The following is a 21,451-nucleotide window of genomic DNA, read 5'->3' on the forward strand; positions in this document are numbered from 1 at the left end:
TGCACCCCACTGAACCTTCCCATATCAATGCCTTTTGCACCATGACTTTAAACTGGTTTTCCTTTTCTCCAACACTGTTTACATTGTTGATCACTCACTTTATAAATGGTAATGTTCAATTAACTGTTGAAAAGCTGTATGCATCCAAATTTCATTTGTATACCCTGTGTATACAAAATGACAATAAAGTTTGTCTAAGTCTAGTGCAAAGCAGAACTCGTTCAATACTGGAGTCAGAAGAATGTCAATTATCAAGACTGAAATTGAGATGAGGATGGACAGCAGAAGACTTGTACAAAAATATTTTCTTTGATGAATCATCATAATTGTTCGGAGCATCTAGTAAAGATATACATTACTATAAATCCAATGTAATCAATAGGGACACATGCCTCTTAAACAAAGTTGGGTAGAATGCCCAAAGATGTTACACACTCTGAAGTCCTTTTTTAGTCTAAAGAATATATTCTAAAATTCCAACATAACATCAAAGCTGCACAAATTTATGTTGTTTGAATATAGGAATGTGTGAGACTTTCGGTTTCATTAAAGCAAGGTATTTTTGGGTGGGGTTGTTTTCTTTAATGGAAAGAAGGTAAAGAAGCAAAACGTGGTTGGTCTCTTCCTTATAAGTCACTATTTTATTGTTGCCCCATTTGGCGTGCCTTGTTTTACTTTAGCTAAGACATACTAGAATCTGAACGTGTTATACATTTCCGCCTATATAGATTCCCCTTTTTATAAACCTGCCAAAAATGAATTCCATCCTGAAATCCGCAATTGGTCTCAGCATCCTGATTGTTGCAGGTAAGTTCAAACAAACATCTATTTCAATACACAGAATTTTTTTTCTGCTTTTAAGATTTTTTTATTCCTTTTTTAATTAATTATTTTAACTAAATACTACCTACTTTTGTTTTCTGTTGCCGTATTGTTTAAATAAGGAGTAACATTCATGATTTTACCATTAAAAAATATTAACTTTTGGTCGAAATCAGTGAAAATGGCTCATTCTGTTTCCTCTACTCTAATGTTTTTTGAAGTCAAAATTTGCAAAAGAATTCAACTTTTCAAAATACTTTTGGTACATTTTCAGTAGAGAGATTATTTGAGAGGGATTAAAACAATAAGGTCTTTCCATTTTATATTCCCAAACTTCATACTAAGAGCTTGTGCTGACTTGTTCTCCATTTCGGAACAAATATTTTGCTACAAATAATTATAGGTATGGACAAAAATGTGTAAGTCTAAATGGAAAATGAGAGGCCTCCATGAGATACACTTAACATTTTGGAACTTTTTTTTCCATTCAACAGCAAACTGCCTGGACTGCAAACAATGCAAGATTGGTGTACTTGGAATCTGCTTTTTTGGGAATGACGTCTCATGTAGCAGTTCAACAGAGAGTTGTTATACTGGACAAGCACGTAAGAGAAATCAGTGTTCCTATCTGATGATGATATGTTTACTCAAGTGGGAGGAGAAATACAAAAGGTACCAGCAGCTTAGACCTGTTGATTAGAGCAGAAGTGGAGAAGTAGGTCAAGAAGATCTTATACCCCAAACTTCATACAGTTAATGAGTAAATGATGTTTGTTCTTAGATTATCTCTGTGCAAAACAAATAAAGGGAAAGATCGAAGCAAAAGAGAGTTTCCATGACTGCAAGTGAAGCTGTGGGAAAACCTACTTATGCTGCTAATTATTACCTACAATGAAATGCAAAACATGAGTATTGCAAGATGTTGTTGCAAAATGTGTTCTAAACCTTAAAAGATAATGGATGTAAATCAAGCATAAAAGATACATTTGCAGAATAAAATGGTAGGGTTATGAATGCATAAATATTTTGTAAATAACATTTTAAATTATTTTGTTTAGTTTAAAGAATGTGTTTTCCTGAAGTAAATTTATAAAAGACTAATTCATCCTGAAATGTTTGTTTGATGTATTAGTATTAGCAGAAGTTCCTGTTTATGGTCATTTCAGAGTTCAATGCTTCTCAATCCCTGACCCTGATCAGTAAGGGCTGCATAGATTCGGACCTGTGTGGATCGGCCCTAACTGGATCCATCCTCGGTGTTGCTTCACCAGCAGCATTACTTGCTGCAACACTGACCTGTGCAACGGAGCCTCCTCTGTCCAGCTGCCTCTGACTGTGGCCCTTTGTGCTGCCATCCTGTCATCACTGTGGGGCTTCTTGGAGTTTTAGTCCAACGTGATTTTCATTATTGCTGAAAGCTGATGTAACTATGCTGAGTCAATAAAAGCTTTGTAAAAAAAAAAAAATTGTGGATTTTTCTCTTTCAAATACAGTGAAACAGGAGCATTTAAACAGCGTGTCAGGATATTTTCCAACTGCATTTTATTAGGACATATATATACATATAAATTTTTACCAGAGATTTTATGAAAAAAATACCTATAAATATAGAACAAAACAGTAAAATATAGAGATTTTTTTATTTTTTTGATGAAATTATATTTACATTTCCATATTTGTGCAAAAAATGAACTATTCTCAGCCTAATGGATCTAGGTTTAAACAAATACACGTGCATGATATTCTTTCAGGTTTGAGTTCTGAGTGGAGCATCTTATCTATTTGTCAATCACAGAAGGTAAAGAATCCATTAACTAAAAGGTTATTGGTTTCTAAGTAAGCTAATTATTTAATACAATATCATTTTATCAAAGAATGTTTTTAAACTCTATAGGATAAACGTTGGTTCTCAAACAGAAATCCATGCCAAACTGAGATATCAATGCATGGTTTTCAACAACATATTTTTTTTTCTTTGTGTACATAGTGGCTTAGTCTAGTTGGGTTTCATTAGTCTAGACAAGAGTTTTTTACTGAAAAAGTTTGAAATTGGATTTAAAGGAGTTTTGTTAATACACTATTATACTTTGAACACAGGGTATTTTGAATCTATTCATTATTTGTGTAGAATTAACTGTGTGTCCATAATTTAAGTTTCATTTACCCTTTCAGTTGTTGTACTAACACACAACCAATTTGTGTTCATAAACTTTCAAAGATATTCTTTTAAGTCAAAGTTAAAAACCCATTTGTTTAGAGCTGTTTCTGACAGAGTTAAACTGTTGACTCGGGTATCATTAGTTTACGTTTGTGATGTGAAAATATTTTGTTTGTTTTACTGACTGTTTTTATCTTTACCTGCTTTTATTCTTCCTTTTTAATTAATTTCACAGTTTAATTCACTTAAAGCATTTTAAACTGTCTTTGTAGTGAATTTTGCTAAAGAAATAAACTTGTCTTTACAGTAGGTATACATGTCAAGAAAGGATAAAGAACTTCCAGCGACAATATCTACTTTTTACTTTATCGTCTACCTGATCTCAGAAAAAGCTCAAGTTAATCAAGGCGGGTGGAGAAACCAGAAATATTTCTCCAGTAAAAGCAGCGATACTCTCACAAAAATATTACTTACGTAAAAACGTAAAAACTGTTCAACTACTCCTAAAAGTTTATTTTTTTTTTATCAAAAAGTAAAGTAAATGTAACTAGTTACTTCTTCATATGGGAGCATTCTCCCCAAAGGTAGGAAGTATGCTAAACAGATAAAATCTTAGCATTAAAAATACTTTACTCTCTTCTAGGTGAGTCTGTGGAGCCTGTATTTAGTCCTGTCTTGGACCGCACTTTTCTGATTGGTATCTAAATATTTGTCTTTGATAAAACAGATTTGAGTTTTGAGCCTATCTTTTTGTGATTTATTCTGTTCTAAAGGTCAGCTGACTTGGTCAATCACTTTTCATACATGCATAACTTTGTTTAGAGTCACGAGGAGCTGGCACTGACAGAAGCTCTTCCTACTGATAGGTGGTGATAACAATCAACATAGTTTTCTAGTGCATTGTAGAAACAACACAAACACACACTATTTAATAAACTCAAATGTCTTTTGAAGGATCATTTTCAAGATATAAAACACAAATCTTTGGTTCAAGTTTGAGATGAAAATGGAGCCATTGGGGAAAAACCAACAAATGCTAAAGGAAGAGAGTCAGAAAACAAAGATCTAGATTTTAACCAGTAGTTTTTAAATTCAGTGAATCAATGAAACTCAATGAAAATAATCTATTGTACTGATACAGTATGCTAGGACGTGAATATTGAACTATGAAAAAATGGATTTCACAATTACTCTTATTTGTGTCAAAACAACTTTTTGGGGTTAAAATTTGGGCAGGCAGTTTTTTTCCATTTTGTTTTATTTATTTTATTTTATTTTATTTTATTTTTTTAATTCTCATACTCTGAGAGTTTAAAACCCTGCTTTCAAACAACCTGAACATTGTTATGAGGAGTTTAACAAAGACCTTTAAAGATGAAGGGTGCCTTTGAGTAAAAAAGGACGAGAGAAATAAAAAAAAAGACATTTTCCTAAAAAGCAAAGACGATTCTTCCTTTTCCTTTTTAAAACAAAGAAAAAGTGTATTTTTATTGTAATGAGCTGACTAGGTCCTACTTCAGCAAAATGTCCCAAAACTTCCAGTTTTATGCTTTGAGGTAGATTTTACATTTTCTTAAACTTTTCTGCATTTGTTTTTTGTCAAACATCTCTGCTCTGCTGTCTAAATGATCCAATTATCGAATCATCTGCCCAAAACCAGATTTTCTGCAATATTCTGGGTCTTGTTCTATGTTCCTTCTTGCCAACTATGCTTTCTTTTGTCAGGTTGTGTGGTTTGAAGATGACCCAAATGCAGAGACAGAAGCTGAAGTGGTTTCTTGCAGATTTAATTGTCCAAAAGGTGGCAACTGAGGCAAAAAATAACAAAATACAGCAAAACCAAAAAGAAAAACATGGAAACATCAGGAAAAGCTCACACGAGGAGAAAGAAACAGCCAGGAAACTTGGTTTTCAAACACCAAATCCATCTTAAACTGTATTATGGTTTTCAACCATGTTTCCCCTTCCTCTTTGTACATAGTACTGTAGTTCAGTTTAGTTGAGTTTCACTAGTTTTAGTCAAGAGTTTTTAACTGAAATATGTTTGACTTGGAGCTGAATGACTTTGTTAATAAACTCATATAGTTTGAATGGAAGTTGTGGTGAACTCATTCCCTGTATGTGCAGAATTATCTGTTTGACCATGATTTGAGCTCGATTCACACTTCCATGTGTTGTTCTAACACACAGCCAGTAGGGCGTGTGTTCATAAAAAACATATGACAGTACGAATAATATCTGATTAAAAAAGATATTTTCCACCCCTCCCAGGGAGGGCAATAAACATCTTAAGGTATCCCAACATAATATGGCGTCCAAGCTGGCTGGGCATTGCAGTTATCACAACAATGGTCTGTTCGTGACCGATGTCACTTTAATTAGGTAGTCCCTGTGAAGAACATGGTTTTGAAGCTTTTACTGCGCATTCAAACCAGCACTCACCAGAGCAGACAAGAAAAAATGATAGAAAGAAAGAAACGAAGATTGACTGTATGATCTGGTGAACTGTAAAGTGCCTTGAGATGACGTGTTGTGATTTGGCGCAATATAAATAAGCTGAACTGAATTGAATTGAAGACTGAAAAAATGCTGTTTAATGCACTTTTGCCAACAAAATTGTGAAGCCAGTTTAAGTCAACTTGAATCATATTAAACATCATTTTTAAACAATAAAAAAATGTGGCTAGTGAAAATGCTGAGTGGCTTTTAACCACTAGCCACAGGGGTCAGTGAGCAAAAAGTTAATGTCAAGCTCCAATTATCTTGTTTAAATATAGGAATGTGTGAGACTTTCTGTTTCATTTAAGGAAGGTATTTTTGGGTGGAGTTACATTTTTGCTTGATGAAAATAAGTTAAAGAAGCAAAGCCTGATTGGTCTTTTTCTAATCAAAATCACTTTCTTTTTGTCTCATTCTCAGATGTTGCTTGTTTCACTTTGGCTAAGACAGCTTCGAATTTGAACCTGTAAATCATTTATAAATCGTTTATATAGATTCCCTTTTTATAAGCCTGTCAAAAATGAATTCTTTCTGGAAATCAATAGTTGTTCTCAGCATCCTGATTGCTGCAGGTAAGTTCACTAAACAGCTACCGTAATTCAATAGGCATTTCAATAAGACATTTTATTCTGTGTTTAAGATATATTAATGCTATTTTTCTTTAATTAGAACTTATTATGGAATATTTCTCACTAACCTATTTTTGTTTTTTTTTGCTTGCATATTGAAGTGGTACATACATTGCTTTACTGTTAAAAAATGTTAACGTTTCATGGGAATCTGTGAAAATACTATGTTTCCTCTCTCTCTCTCTCTCTCTCTCTCTCTCTCAATATATATATATATATATATATATATATATATATATATACATATACATATGCACTTGTATAATATATAATTTTTCTTGGTATTTTTCCTTCAACAGCAAGCTGCTTGGACTGCAAACAATGCAAGATTGGTGTACTTGGAAACTGCTTTTTTGGGAATGACGTCTCATGTAGCAGTTTAACAGAGAGTTGTTACACTGGACAAGCACGTAAGACAAATCAGTGTTACTATCAAGTACAGAGAAAAAATATATTCTACCCATCAGGGGAGTATAAGGTTATTTCCAAAATATTTTATAGTCATAAAATTTCCAGGAAGAAAGATTTTCCTTTTGTATAAAGACCTTCACACTGCAGCCAGTCTTGGGAAATTCTGTGCTTTGAGAAACTGCAAATAGACTATATCTCTTATTCCTCAGGTCAAAAGTAAGCATAGTTGAGAACAGTATGGTATATAAAGTACAAAAAAAAAAAGTTATAGCCTCTTTGGAAAAAAATGCAATGCCAGGAGAACACCTATGTAGCAGCATCACTTTTTGGTTTGTATAGCTACATCATAATAAACTGAATACAGTCTTGAACAGTACTTTACTTAGATAAGGCCAACTATTATAAATTATTATAATGATAAATTGTTTATGGTCATTTCAGAGTTCAATGCTTCTCAATCCCTGACCCTGATCAGTAAGGGCTGCNAGTGGGAGGAGAAATACAAAAGGTAACAGCAGCTTAGACCTGTTGATTAGAGCAGAAGTGGAGAAGTAGGTCAAGAAGATCTTATACCCCAAACTTCATACAGTTAATGAGTAAATGATGTTTGTTCTTAGATTATCTCTGTGCAAAACAAATAAAGGGAAAGATCGAAGCAAAAGAGAGTTTCCATGACTGCAAGTGAAGCTGTGGGAAAACCTACTTATGCTGCTAATTATTACCTACAATGAAATGCAAAACATGAGTATTGCAAGATGTTGTTGCAAAATGTGTTCTAAACCTTAAAAGATAATGGATGTAAATCAAGCATAAAAGATACATTTGCAGAATAAAATGGTAGGGTTATGAATGCATAAATATTTTGTAAATAACATTTTAAATTATTTTGTTTAGTTTAAAGAATGTGTTTTCCTGAAGTAAATTTATAAAAGACTAATTCATCCTGAAATGTTTGTTTGATGTATTAGTATTAGCAGAAGTTCCTGTTTATGGTCATTTCAGAGTTCAATGCTTCTCAATCCCTGACCCTGATCAGTAAGGGCTGCATAGATTCGGACCTGTGTGGATCGGCCCTAACTGGATCCATCCTCGGTGTTGCTTTCACCAGCAGCATTACTTGCTGCAACACTGACCTGTGCAACGGAGCCTCCTCTGTCCAGCTGCCTCTGACTGTGGCCCTTTGTGCTGCCATCCTGTCATCACTGTGGGGCTCCTTGGAGTTTTAGTCAGACATGATGTCAATCATTGCTCAAAGCTGATGTAACTAATGCTGAGTCAATAAAAGATTTGTAAAAAAAATATGTTTTTTTCTTACAAATACACTGAAACAGGAGCAGTTAAACAGCTTGTCAGAATATTTGCCAACTGCATTTTATTAGGTCATATGTTTTATTAGGCTTCTTGGAGTTTTAGTCAAACATCATACCAATATACTAACTAATACTGAGTCTGTACTGTCATAATTTATCATTTAGATAAAGATGCACATAAGTTTATTACTGTAAAAAAAACAATAAAAGCTTTGAAATGAATCTTTTTGATTTTTTCTCTCTAAAGCACAGTGAAGCAGGGACTTTAAAAAAAACCAGCAAGGACATTTAAAAACTGCATTTTTGTATAAGATATAATATTTTTAGCTTGGATGTGTTTAACAGAAATTTTATTAAAGAAATATCTATAAATATAGTTAAGCTAATTATTTAGTTATATTGCACATTTGATTAAAAAAACAATTAAATAAACATGGAGAGATTTTTATATTCAACAAAAATTGGCAAATAATTTATTAATAAAAAATAAAAGATTCTCTACAATTAGGAAAGAATTATCCATATTTGGAAAAAAAAAAACTCTGCCAACTGGTTTAAACAAATATAAAATACCATTAAAAATAAAATATGATTGAAGTAATGTCCCACACAAGTTCTATGTTTCACATTTCAACATTCATAATTTAAAGACAATCTAAATAATCACATTTTTAGTTGTGAATTGTATTGTTTTCAATATCTGATGTAGTTGTAGAATTTATCAATTTATTTATGTCTTTTAGTACACATTTCTTAATTAAAGCATTAAAAATCTTTCAGAAGATATTTTACAGACTTCAATATTATCCTTTACTGTACTGTATATACTCCTATAATGTAGAACAGGAGGCCTAAAAGGTCCAGAAAACTAGAAAGAGTTGAATAAAATTTATGTTGGTGCGTAATGAAATATTACACAAATTAGAAATATAAAGCAGAAATTACTTCCTAACCCAGAAGGTACCACAGTACCAAGAATAACTTTTTTTTTCTTTTTGTAGACAGTAAATCTTTGTACCCCAACTTGGCGAGGCATGTTCCGTCTGCATGATACAAGCTTGTGGGATGTTTCCGCATAATTGCTCTGCAGTTTGTCTATTGTTTGCATCAGATCATCTGATAAATCAGGTTGAACCGCTCTGACTACAAGTCATTTCGAAACCAACAACGCCCTCTGGAGGATCACAAGCACATTAAAGTTGCAATTACAGCAGAATATAGTCTTTATGTTGACAATAAATTATTGTATTTTTTTAACCAAAAAAAAAAAAAAAAATATGCATAAAACAAAAACCACATTTGGATTAAACACACTTACTCAAAAAAAAACAGAATACCAAACTTCAGCCTCTAGCTTGGATTTCATTGGATCCCAGTTTAGATCCCACACAGTACACAAACGCAGTACTATTTATATAACCTCATCATATAGAGTACAGTTTACCAACCTTCTTTCATTAGTTAAATAATGTGCTTGTTAAAAAGTTTAGACCGATACTAGATATCTAATGTCTCCCTCTAGTGGTTAGATCGAAAAATGCATCGAAAAATATCAAGAATCAAGAATCTTCGTTGTCTTACCGTAATTAGCAAGCAAAAAAAAAAAAAAAAAAAGAAGCATCTGCAATGATTTATCACAGAAAATAAAATGTTTTGCATCCTTGCAAACGTTATGTATAATTTATTTTTTGTGGTTACAACTCAGATGGATTATTTTGCAAATTGATTAGATGCATATTTCCTTAAAAGGTTAAACATTTCCAAACACAAAACAATTCTTCTTTAGTTTTAATATAAAATATAAAATTATTTGATTTAAGTAAAGTGTTACAATATGCAAAGGTAAAGTTGTTGAAAAGTAAAAAAAAAAAATTAATTAAATAAATAAATGAAATCTGTCGTGAAAAACAAGTACCTTTTTTTGGGTAGTAATAGTTATCTCAAAGCACAAGTTTTCCAGATTACTAAGATCTTCTTGGTGAGAATTTCAAAATGTTTCAGGTGTTCAAGACTGTCCAGAAAGTTCCAAGAATTTTCTCTTCCCTTTAAAAGCAGAGCAGGAAACTCCTACCACCAGTGCTGAGCAGAGCTTGCTTAACCATGGCAGCAGATGCATGTGAATTTGAGCAAAGGATGATTCAACAGCTGGTTTGTGTCAAGAAAACCAGTAAAAGATATGAAGCTGGCCCTCATCCTCAACTGGTTATGCACATTTGAGTTTGTCTTTTGTTTTTGCATTACATAACTTATACTCACACATACAAATCACTTTCAAGCATTCACACTACACTGCTGAAACCAAAACTTTCAATCCATTATAGTCTTTAATAGATGTGATTTTGTGCACCCATACTTGTGGCATGATCTCCCGTTTTTGTTATGATACTGAGCCACTCATAACACAATTTTACCTTCCGTCTAGGTAGAAATATTTATTTAAACAGATTGCATTCTAGACACATGTATTGCCTAGATGCAGCAAACTGTGTGGCTGCAGTGACAGGAAGTACACCTTGAGATTCCAATTCCAAGTTCTTTAACTTCCCTTTAAATTAAAAGCTCGATATTTTAAACTTTGACACCACTGGATATCCCTACCAGACAATTTATCCTAAACAATAAATCTAAACAGGTTCTGGAACAGGAAAAGTGAGCTAATTTTTAGCCTCTGGGAAGGCCACCACCTTTAACTCTTTTAAACTGCTAAGCCAGGCTCTGACACATGACTAATCCAGATATTTAAGCCTCATGCATACATAGGTTTCTAATACACCAACGTAACCTGGATACATGGACGCCTGTTCAAACCTTGGTTATTAAAGTCACTCACAGAGACAGGATTTCATCTTTAGATATCCCTTCAGATAAATTATTCTTTGATACATATCCCAATGAGACCCAAGAAGAAGAAGAAAGAAAGGCCATCAGAGCCTGGAAATCAAATAAATAAATAAAAAAACACAGTTTTTGCCCATATGAGAGGGAAAATATCCAGTCAGATTCATGTTAACAGCTAACTAATAGCTGCTAACCATTTGCATATCAGAAATATTAGGGCTCTAATCAGCCCTACTCAGACTGATTTAAGATATTTAAATCAACTATGAGCCATAAATCAATGTAACATATCCATATGTGAAATAAAACCTCTCACCGGAAGTGTAGAACCCCCGACTACCACAAGGAGGAGCTAACACCCCCCTAACTTCTGAATAGAAGTATGCATCAGTATAAACAGGGCTTTATAGAGAGATACTGTACACACATAGTAACAACTTTATTTGTAGTGTCAACAAAAACTAAAGTGATGTTTTTTTTATTTTTATTAAAATATTAATATAGGTCACTATTTTTAGTCCTTTCTTTTGGCAAGTAAAAACTTTATTTAAAGGTTGTTAAATTTCGAAATATAATTCGAAAATGAAATTATATATATATATATATAAAGAAAAGAAAAAAAAAGAAACTGAAAATGCTTTGGTATTAATAAGCAGAAACACTAAAAACATCCGCGACAGGAAGTTACAAATTGTCTTATTTGTTTCTGTATGACATAATCCCCAAGGACTTCCTGAAGATCTTCATCGGAAACATCTCAATAAAAACTAAAAACTTCCTTATAAATATGTACAGTTTCTGTTTTCAAATCGATGAATTAACCCCTTTTATTATCTTTTCTCTCCCCTCCAGTATGGAGGACCAACTCTGCCATATTTAAAAATAAATGCTCAATAAATAAATAAGAATACAATTAATTGCCCCAAATATATAATAAACAAATAAATGTAGGTAGAAATTAAATTATACACTGAGACATAAATGTATATATCTCTTTTAATTAGCTTCTTTATTTATTTGCCTTTGTAATAATTACCCTCTAGAAAAGGCATCCCCAAAGTCGGTCCTCGAGGGTCGCTGTCCTGCAGGTTTTAGAGGTTTCCCTGCTCCAGCACAGCTGATTTTAATTGAAAGCTGATTAATAGGCTTTTGCACAACTGCAATCATCGTAATCAGCTATGCTAAAGCAGGGAAACCTCTAAAACCTGCAGGACTTTGGGGATGCCTGCTCTAGAAGTTGACCCCCTCATTTAAAAAGTGAGGGAGAAATGCATACAGAATGGTAAAAACGACAGGCAGAAATAAATAGCATTGAAGAAAGAAAGAGTCAAAATATATAAAGGAAGAATAAAACACACAAAAATAGTATGTCATGCACATAAATAAATACTTAAAAAATAACTTTTATTATAACTTTATCAAATAAATAAAATTGAAGAATATAATGGACAATAAATAAATAAGGTAATTATCACAAAAGCGAATAAATAAAGAAGCTAATTAAAAGAGATATATACATTTATATGTCACTGTTTGATTTAATTTTTATCTACATTTATTTGTTTATTGTATTTTTGTGGGTGATTAATTGAATGCTTATTTATTTATTGAGCATTTTTTTATTTATGTATTTATTTTTAAATCTGGCAGTGTGGGTCCTCCATACCTCCAGAACCGCCTTAGTTTTTCATGCAACTTTCTGCAAGGGCTGTGCACCAGGAAATGGAGGCGCTGCTCTCATGATGATGATGATGATGATGATGATGATTGTGTAGCTGCAGCAGCAGAGTGCAGCAGACCCTGAACTGGGAGGAGGAAATCAGCGGCAGCGCAGACAGAAAACTTTCGGCAATTTTTGGGTAAATGAATCCTGGTTTAACTGTAATTATCCTCTGAGGGCGGGGATCGCTTTGTGAGGCGTTTCCTCTGCTTATGTGGCAGCTTCAGCCTAACTTGTTACTTTGTATCAGGGATTTGCTCTAGCGGAAGATGTGGGCTGAGCCGCGCGCATTTCTGTCTCCAAACTAAAACAGTCCAGATCTTCCTCACTCATCTTTCTCCTTTTTTCCCCCCATCTAAAGGTTGTATTTAGGGTTGAAGATGAGCGAAGCAGAGCAGCCCAGACTTGAGCTTTTCGTAAAGGTAAGCAGCAGAAATGAAAGCCATCACACCCAAAAAGTGACGCGCAGTTGGTGGAAAGATCTACCTAAACTCCTGATAATTACGCACCGCTGTTTATCACAGATTAAAGTGAAGTTTAAACTGGATCCTCTGTTTGTTTTCATGTCAGTCATGACCACCGCTGACTCACCGAGGTCTATAAACCCCTGTAATCTAATTAAACGCACATTAAGACAACATGCGGCGGGTTTTTTGTCTATATTTAGTGTGTTGGTCAGGAAGCGTAGCCGCGTTTTTCTGCGCTATAATAATAAACTCTATTCCTCTTCCTCTCGCACAATGACCGCTCTGTGTCTACATGTGCGCCACCCTCCACTTTTTGCACTAAAGGCGTGAATGATGCTGTTGTAACTTCCCTAAATCCTAGTTTCATGAGACTTTACTTTCACACGGTTTCATTTCAAAGTCTATATTTATAGAATAAACTCCAATTGTATTAATCTTAAAATATTTAAGGTATTTTTGCATTATGCGTTTTAGTTGAAAAGTTACTCATTTATAACTACTTATTTCTGTAATTCCCCGTTTTTTTTATTGACTTTACACTCTCACAAGTACAGAGCAAGGAAATGAACTCTGCATTTAATCCATTCCTTAGGGGAGCAGTGGGCTGCCATTGTGGGGCAACCAGGGAGCAGAGTGGGCAGAGGCATAGCCAGATAATTTTTATTAAGGTGGCCAGGCACAAACCAATGTGAGGGGGGCTGAAAATTAACGAGCAAAACATCCAGCGATTCTAAATAAAGACAAACTATACTTTCCTACAGCCTTTGCTAACAAATAGACGAATATATTCATATATCCGTAATTTCTAGATAAAAGGTATAGTTTATAAAACTTTCAGTTTTGATTTCTGGGGCGTATATCTTTACCAACTTGTATCAATAAACATTCAGCATGAAATTTATATTTACAAGCACTAATATCTACATAATTTGATTATTTATGTTATTTATTATTTTTGATTTATTAAAGTTGTTGTCAATCTGTGATTTCACTGAAGACTCCTAGATGAGATGCATCATTTTCTCTTTACCCCATATAACACAAAATCTAGTTCTGAAAAGAGCATGAATTCTGTGCATATCATCTTTAATGTTTATATATTGATGTGTATAATTAACCAAAAAAATTATAAATGTTTTGAATACTCATTTGAGAGTATTACTGCTGCCACCATCTATATTAGAGTGGGGAAAAAATGGTAGGGGTGGCCAATGATTGCCTAAGGGTGGTCATGGCCACCCCTGGCCCCCCATCTAGCTCCACCCCTGAGTGTGGGGGTAAGGGTCTTGCTCAGGGAGCCAGTGTGTCAGTCTGTGGGAGTGAAGCTTGAACTCAGAACCTCTGGATTTAAAGCTCTATGCCCTAACCACTATACCACCACTCCCCTTTGATTTTATTATGCTTTATTTGACTGTATGATCTGGTTGAATTATCACTGTAAAGTGCCTTGAGATGACATGTGTTGGGAATTGGCACTAACCAAATCAGCCCCCAACAACTAAACCAACATAGAGAAGCTGTTAGGTTTCATGGGAAAACTTGGACCTAGTTCAGGTAGTATGATTGTTCACTTACAGAAATAAGTTTGTATGGTCTCCGCATGCATGCGTAGGCTTTCTCTTAGTGTTCTGACTTCTTCCCACTGTAAGTTGTTTTTCTTGTGGGTTTCTGTGTTGTCATCATGATGGAACAATCTGCCAGGGTGTACCTTGCCTCTTGCCCATAGACTAATGGAAATGGGCATCAGCACCCATGTGACCTGGCAAGGACAAGCGGTTACAAATAATTGATATAAAACACCTAATCTGAAGCTAAACCATTAAAAATAAAGCCTTGTAGTCCTGATTCATAATATCTAATTGTTTTATTTTACTTCAGTTAGGAAGTATTATTATTTGTTAAAGGTCAGAATAATGAGCTGGATTTTTTTTTTCTATGAAATTAGACACATACTGATGAGCCAGATAACTTTTTAGATAGATATTTACATAATTACTTTCTTCAGATTCAGCTATTTACATCCATGTCTGTATTATTTGGTAAAAGTAGCTTTTAAACTGTATGACGTGGTTCAAACATTTTGGGAATCTTTCCACAAACTTCTCACAACAGTTAGCTTGGATTTTGGCCATTTCTTTGAGACAAAACCAGTGTAACTAGGTCAGGATGTTGATCAACTTGCTCTCACACATGACTGCAGCTTCACTAATTAGTTTTCTACGTGCATAAGCCAAGGCCAGAAAACTGCAAAATATGAATATAATCCTGAGCTCATTTTGTCACTAAATATTGAATTTTATCTCCGTTTTTTTTCTCATTCTGTATTGAAAAGAGCCCCACTCCTTCCTGCATTCAAACATCCACTCGGCATGATGCTGCCACCTCCGTACTCCACAGTGTGTGTGGTGTTATCAAGTTTTACCATCCTCTACAACTCATCTATCATGGTTTGGGGACTCTCCAACCAACTGGAAAAGGCAGGGTACACCCTTAACAGGTGACCTGAAGGACAACCACCACCTAAGGGCACTTTGGAGACACCAATCAGCCTCACCTGACAGATAACCAGCACATAACTGCTCCCTTCACTTGTTCTGCTTACGTGTAGAAAAACCCTAAAAGCCCTGATTTGAGCCAAGGACCTTTTCGCTGTAAAGCAATATTGCTACAAAATGCACCACAGAACAGGACCAAGCATCACCCTTTTTCTTTTTGAAACCTTAGTATTTGTTTCATCAGATCAAGAGACCGAACAATTCAGGGTCTCTGTGCCCCGAGTGCATTTATTGACTGTAACATGTTTATTTCCTCACTAAGAGCCTCATAGTAACCGGGAATGTTTTACAGTTCAGTGTTTTTTTAATGCCAAACACAAAAAAATAAGCTAATAAATAAAAAATTAATGGTCTTCCTCTGTTCTTGACTTATAGGCAGGAAGTGATGGTCAGAGTATCGGCAACTGTCCCTTCTCTCAGCGTCTATTCATGGTCCTGTGGCTGAAAGGAGTGACCTTCGACGTCACCACAGTGGATATGAAAAGGTGAAGACTCTCCTTCATCTCTGTTTGTTTTTGTTTGATCTTGTGCAACGCTGCAGGTTGCTGCAGGCATAACAGAGAAAATCCTCCTATTGTGTCAAAAGGTCCCTAACTGAAGTGTTCAGAAAGAAAACGGAGCATTATGTTTTGAATTTTCTGTGTAGTTTTTGTTCTCCTCTTTGTCCATTTGTTTCTGACTCCTTTACTCCTCCTCACAGGAAACCAGACATCCTAAAGGATCTGGCTCCTGGAGCTCAGCCTCCTTTCCTCCTGTACGGCGGCGAGGTTAAAACTGACACCAACAAAATCGAGGAATTCATTGAGGAAACTCTCGCTCCTCCAAAGTAACTGCTCCCTTCACTTGTTCTGCTTAGCTATCTTTGTTCTGCCTGGTTATGCTAAAATTATCTGAAAATGTATGACATATGTAATTTTTTAAACATTCAAAGATTTTAAATCCTCCATTATATCTAATTAGTTGTAAACTCTTTGGATAAATCAAGGCAAATATCTTAGTTTTTTCTTTTAGAATTTATTTTATAATTAAATGTTTTTTTCTGAAGCCTCTTAGTGGTCTAATCTTGACTTTGGCTGCCTCTTTATTGATCGTTAGTGCCATATATAATAATTTTTCTGTCTGGAGAATACATTATTTTTAGGATTAATGGATAATTCATGAGATCCAAGTCTATTTACCTTGTTCCAAATGTTCATATCCTATAAATAGGATTTAATTATTAATTTTATTTAGATGTTAAAATATTCCTACTGCTAAAGTAATAGGCTTTATTGATTATAAGAGTCATGATAAAGTTATCTAATACTTTGTTTTGTATTTCAAAACCTAAAATAGAGAAACATGGATGTGTGTTATTTCTTTTCTCCAGAACATAATTTAGAACATTTTGAAAACATGAGTATAAAACATTTATTGGAATATATTAAGAGCAGAAATCCTCTTCTATGTATAATCTGTTGTAAGGATCTTTAGTATAAGTGGCAAAATGGTCATTTAGCCTTTCATCCAGCTAATCAGCAGTGTGCAGGAACAGGTGGGGAAAAAGCAGAGCTTCATTGCTTTATACCTTATCCAGCCAGAGATAATTTAAGTAAATTAATCTTGTATCTCAATAAAAGGACCTTAAATAGTAGGAAAACTCTATGAAAACTATGTTATAAAATTTGCTTTAAAAAATAAAATGATAGAAAATTAAATAGTGTTATTAAAATTATAAAATTAAGTTTAATCAAAGTTAGTTAAGAAGCAAACATAGCATTACATATACAATTTTAACAGAATGATAATATAAAAGTTTAAAAAGTGGGCTTTTTATTGAAAACTAGCTTTGAAGCTGAACTGATATTAAACTGAGTGGATAAGATGCCAAAGAGACTGATGTAAAAAGCACAACGAATCAAAACTCAACCCCAGTTTACCTTCATTGGATGAACAGATGGTAAATCCTTATATGGTTTAATTTTCACATAAATATTTCATACTTAAAGGTTCTGGATATTATTACAATTTGTATTTATTTATCTAAATGGAAAAATGTGAATAAACCTTAAAAATTGGCCCAGTTGGGTTTAATTTCCCTGCTCATGATATAGATTAATTTTATTATGTCCAGAAATGTTCATAGAAAAGTTTGGAATATTTTGATATTGCTAAAGACCAAAAAACTAGTATCCATATACATCTCTTTATTATTCAGTATTGTGAATGTAACTGCATGTTTTCTTAATTGCAACTTAAGCATCAATGAAGATACTTTGAAATTATTTCTCAGCTTTAAACTATAGTAGTCAGTGCAGCTCAATGCACCCCATCAAGCAGGCCTCACATCTCCTGCTGATGGAGTGGTGATTAATTGGTGCCCAGCAAAGTCTTGCTTTTGTTGCACAGAAGGAATCAGCTTGTGACCTTTAGATTTGGACCTTGTGGTGATCGATTTGATACTAGGGAAGCACTATCAAAAGACTAGCAGTGGAACTGTCATGGTTTTATACTTTAATGGCTGCAGGGATGTACTGAAAATAAGTAACAAAGCAGCTAAACACAAGAGGGTTTCTGAAACAGGATAATCTCCTGAAGAACTGTTGTCCAAGGCTTAAAACATGAGAAAGTCTAAGAAATTAGGGCTTGTTTACAGCAGTTATTTGTATATTAAATTATATTTTATATATATTATTTAAAGAAGACTTATACAAAAGTTAGCTGCAGTTTCTTTTTTATGCACTCTCAATAATTTTTTGTTGTTGTTTTTGTAATTGACCATCTGTCCGTCTCTTAGATATCCCCGTCTGGCTGCTCGTAATCCGGAGTCCAACACAGCAGGAGTGGACGTCTTCTCCAAGTTCTCTGCTTACGTCAAGAACTCAAACCCTCAGACTAACGACAGTAAGCATTTGTCTGCTTAAAGATATGATGTCTTCACAGGAAAGCAAAATGGTCCAAATGTTAATCTCAGACTTAAAATAAACTGTAAGGAGTGTCTGTGAATATAACATTACACTTAGCTGATCCGCATTCGTCAGTATTGTACACTCTTCACTGTTCTTAATCAGTTTATCTTTTGTTGAAAGATATTCTGTAGCTTTAGGTGTATGTGTTTGCACTCAGATCTAGAGAAAGGCCTTCTGAAGGCTCTGAAGAAGCTGGACGACTACCTTGGCTCCCCACTTCCTGACGAGATTGACGAGAATAGCGCTGATGAGGTCACTTCCTCAACACGCCCTTTCCTGGATGGCCAAGACCTAACTCTGGCAGACTGCAACCTGCTGCCAAAGCTGCACATTCTGAAGGTAATCTTCTCAGTGTGTGGGGTTTATCCTCACCGTGGTTTTCCTGATGCACGCCACTCAAACGGCTCCTTTTTTTTAATCCCCCTCCTGTTGCAGGTGGTGTGTTTGAAGTACAGAAAGTTTACCATTCCCGAGTCTCTGACAAACGTCTGGAGGTACCTGAACTCTGCATATGCCAGGGAGGAATTTAGCTCAACCTGTCCGATCGACGAGGAGATCCACATGGCTTACTCATCTGTAGCTAAAGCTCTCAAGTAGGAAGAGGATGCACAATGTGAAAGTAAAAAGAATAATCCACACAGACGACAGTTAAGCAAATATTCACTCTGTAAACCACCCAGATCTGTTTCCCTGACGATGGGTGTTCCCTTAAATCCATGTTTACCTTTTAATACCATTGGAAGTCAGAGATCACACCCACCCACAGGTGTATCTTTGTACTTTAGACAGGATCCGTTTACATCAGCAGGGAGGTGAGGGCAGGTGTAGACAATCCAGGAAAAACTCTTCGGATTATATTTTTAAAAACATTTAGCAAAACATATTTTTACAAAAAAAATTTTTTTTACTGATGCTTTTTTATTGTTTTACCTTTATTTATGTACTTCATCAAGTCAATTCAGAGGTAGGTTTTATGAGGTTCTAAAATACAATATGGGTCCATTTATTCTCACCTTAAAAGAGGTATCTGCCACTAACATAGCAAAATAGTGCTTTATTTAAATCTTAGTATGGCATGAGATTCTACCTGAATGATAACCTTGAGATAAAAAAAAAAAGTTTAAGATAAGATCACAATACAAAATAGTGTTACACAATAATTTCTACTCCTGCTGAATTTCAACAGTTGCCGTGACACCAGCTGCTCCGTCCCGGATGTACAATCCGTACCATCTCAAAATCTCAAAAATACTAGGCGTCCTAAAATATAATGTGTTAAAGATTAAAAATATATTTCCTGAAAAAATAAATGCCTTAAAATCTTTTCTGTTTTATCAATCATCTGTGCCCAACATGCACCAAAAATGACATCCTACGCTACTTCTGGGGGGTAACCTTTTTAGCTTTGGATTTACACATAAATCTAAGCCTTTTTGAGTTTAATATTTTCCTTTCGTGTTAACATTATGGTATATAGCGCATAATCTAAAGAAAAAAAGCAAGTAAAATGCAGATAAACATGGTTTAATCATATTTTGCGGGACAGCTCTGAGCATATCTGATGATGACGTCAGAGAAGCAGTTTAATGTAGAAAATGTAAAAAGCATCAAAATTATCTCAGAAAAGTCATAAAACAATATCAGCTTTTAGACTCAGCAGGGAGAAAAAATTCAACAAATTGGGTTCCTTTTTTAAAAGAAAACTGTAAGTAACAAGCTCGCTTCAACTTTCTAGATTTCAAGTCTCCAACAGAAAATTGTTCTTCAGCCATTTTCATTTCTGTTACTTCAGCACTAGAAGAAAAAAATAATGTTTTTCTAGTTTTGGTCACATCTTCAGCATATACACATCAATGTTTTGCCCTTCTCCAGTTTTATATATTCTCGAGGAGTATTATTTGAACAGACACAAAGCTGTCTTCCTGATTAAACTTTCATTTCATTTAGAATTACCTTTTTCAATGTTCAATTAGAGAAGGGATATTTTCACACCAGCAAAGGTTTACCTGCCAAGGAGTCATTTTGAGGTTTAATCACAGCTGTTTCCTGCAGATTTTATTATGGACAAAACAAAGCTCTTTACTGTTGGACATTATGCATTTTAAACAAAGTTCATATTCATCATGGTGCATGCCAGAGAGGAAAGCCGCACAGACTGAGGCAGCACCGAAAACAGTTAAACAGGAAACTGTTTCAATAGACGCGGGTTTCCCCTTCCTACGCTCCTGAAGCAAGCGTGACGGATTATTTAAGATTAGTGAGCGTGTTTGTGATCCGCTTTGAAGGCCTCTTATTAATAATCACATCAATAGAAGGGAGGCTGTGAGTATAAAGACTTCTGTAAACTAAAAAAGGAGAAGGTTTAATAAAAATACATTTTAAAAATGAAACCAACTCGTTAGCTTTTTTGCTTTCACTATTATTTAATACTTTATCACTGCACCTGTATGAGGCGCAATAAAGGACGTATCAAGGAATGGTGGAATTAGACCTGGACAAGTTTTAAACTGTAGCTCCAAGGGACAGTGCTGAGATTTTTACACTCATCATAACAAATGGAGGATTAGATAGCTATCATATGCTTTTCTGGCTGTAAAAAAGAAAAATAAACATTTTGGCATTAGTGGCATTTTTTCTCAAGGTTATCAGGATGTCAGAATTTTATACTGGATAGTCTAAATTAACTTTTGTTTCCTTCCTTGTAAAGCTAAGACATATCCTGTTTTGTTTTTGCCAGAATAATCTCAGTAACAGAGGATAATTAATAGAAAAAAAATGTATAAAAATAATGGTTGCAATGTAATTATTCTGGGGAGCCCCCTTAAAAAAGCCAAATATAGCAGCATTGTTTGCTTATGCTTTCAGCTAGCCCTCACCTTGTTGCTGTCAATGAACAGGATATTGAGTAGAAATAAACCAATAAAAAAACCAAGTAAAAATTTAGTCCCACTAAAATTGTACAGGAATCTATCCTATATACCCCTTTTTGCTGAATATACATTATATTTTTTTTGTTGCATTTTTTTGTAGTGAAGTTCAACATTTGTAATAGGTAGGCTTTATGTTTCGGTTAAATCAAATTAAGTAAGCATAA

At 34.4% G+C, this 21,451-nt stretch overlaps 2 protein-coding genes and 1 pseudogene across 3 annotated transcripts; all 3 read left to right on the top strand.

Annotated features, from left to right (window-relative positions):
- Positions 1 to 694: 694 nt before the first annotated feature.
- On the top strand, positions 695 to 2,211 carry LOC107086156 (annotated as a pseudogene).
- A 3,678-nt stretch (positions 2,212 to 5,889) lies between these two features.
- Positions 5,890 to 7,783, top strand: LOC107086170 (sperm acrosome membrane-associated protein 4-like). Of its 2 annotated transcripts, none has more exons than XR_001481293.1 (3): positions 5,890 to 6,051; positions 6,408 to 6,518; positions 6,961 to 7,004. XR_001481293.1 is itself a non-coding variant. In XM_015376954.1 (3 exons), exons 1-3 carry the CDS (start codon positions 6,000 to 6,002, stop codon positions 7,743 to 7,745), a joined length of 387 nt encoding a protein of 128 aa, XP_015232440.1. In that variant the 5' UTR covers positions 5,890 to 5,999; the 3' UTR covers positions 7,746 to 7,783. The 2 variants fall into 2 exon arrangements, 1 of the variants encoding a protein (XP_015232440.1); XM_015376954.1 differs by lacking the exon at positions 6,961 to 7,004 and adding an exon at positions 7,522 to 7,783.
- Positions 7,784 to 12,393: 4,610 nt separating this feature from the next.
- Positions 12,394 to 21,050, top strand: clic1 (chloride intracellular channel 1). Its single transcript, XM_015376966.1, has 7 exons — positions 12,394 to 12,526; positions 12,749 to 12,809; positions 15,785 to 15,894; positions 16,110 to 16,235; positions 18,186 to 18,292; positions 18,515 to 18,696; positions 18,793 to 21,050. Exons 2-7 carry the CDS (start codon positions 12,768 to 12,770, stop codon positions 18,952 to 18,954), a joined length of 729 nt encoding a protein of 242 aa, XP_015232452.1. The 5' UTR covers positions 12,394 to 12,526; positions 12,749 to 12,767; the 3' UTR covers positions 18,955 to 21,050.
- The last annotated feature ends 401 nt before the right edge of the window (positions 21,051 to 21,451 follow it).

This window comes from Cyprinodon variegatus, unplaced genomic scaffold, assembly GCF_000732505.1.
Source record: "Cyprinodon variegatus isolate N-32 unplaced genomic scaffold, C_variegatus-1.0 Scaffold144, whole genome shotgun sequence".
NCBI lineage: Eukaryota > Metazoa > Chordata > Actinopteri > Cyprinodontiformes > Cyprinodontidae > Cyprinodon > Cyprinodon variegatus.

What these genes read in the sequence shown, in the direction of transcription:
- LOC107086170 (XM_015376954.1), top strand. Translation starts at nt 6,000, where the DNA reads ATGAATTCTTTCTGGAAATCAATAGTTGTTCTCAGCATCCTGATTGCT. An exon ending in CAGCATCCTGATTGCTGCAG is followed by an intron (nt 6,052 to 6,407) that starts GTAAGTTCACTA and finishes TTCCTTCAACAG; the next exon opens with CAAGCTGCTTGGACTGCAAA. An exon ending in TTGTTACACTGGACAAGCAC is followed by an intron (nt 6,519 to 7,521) that starts GTAAGACAAATC and finishes TGGTCATTTCAG; the next exon opens with AGTTCAATGCTTCTCAATCC.
- clic1 (XM_015376966.1), top strand. Translation starts at nt 12,768, where the DNA reads ATGAGCGAAGCAGAGCAGCCCAGACTTGAGCTTTTCGTAAAG. An exon ending in ACCACAGTGGATATGAAAAG is followed by an intron (nt 15,895 to 16,109) that starts GTGAAGACTCTC and finishes TCCTCCTCACAG; the next exon opens with GAAACCAGACATCCTAAAGG. An exon ending in AAACCCTCAGACTAACGACA is followed by an intron (nt 18,293 to 18,514) that starts GTAAGCATTTGT and finishes GTTTGCACTCAG; the next exon opens with ATCTAGAGAAAGGCCTTCTG.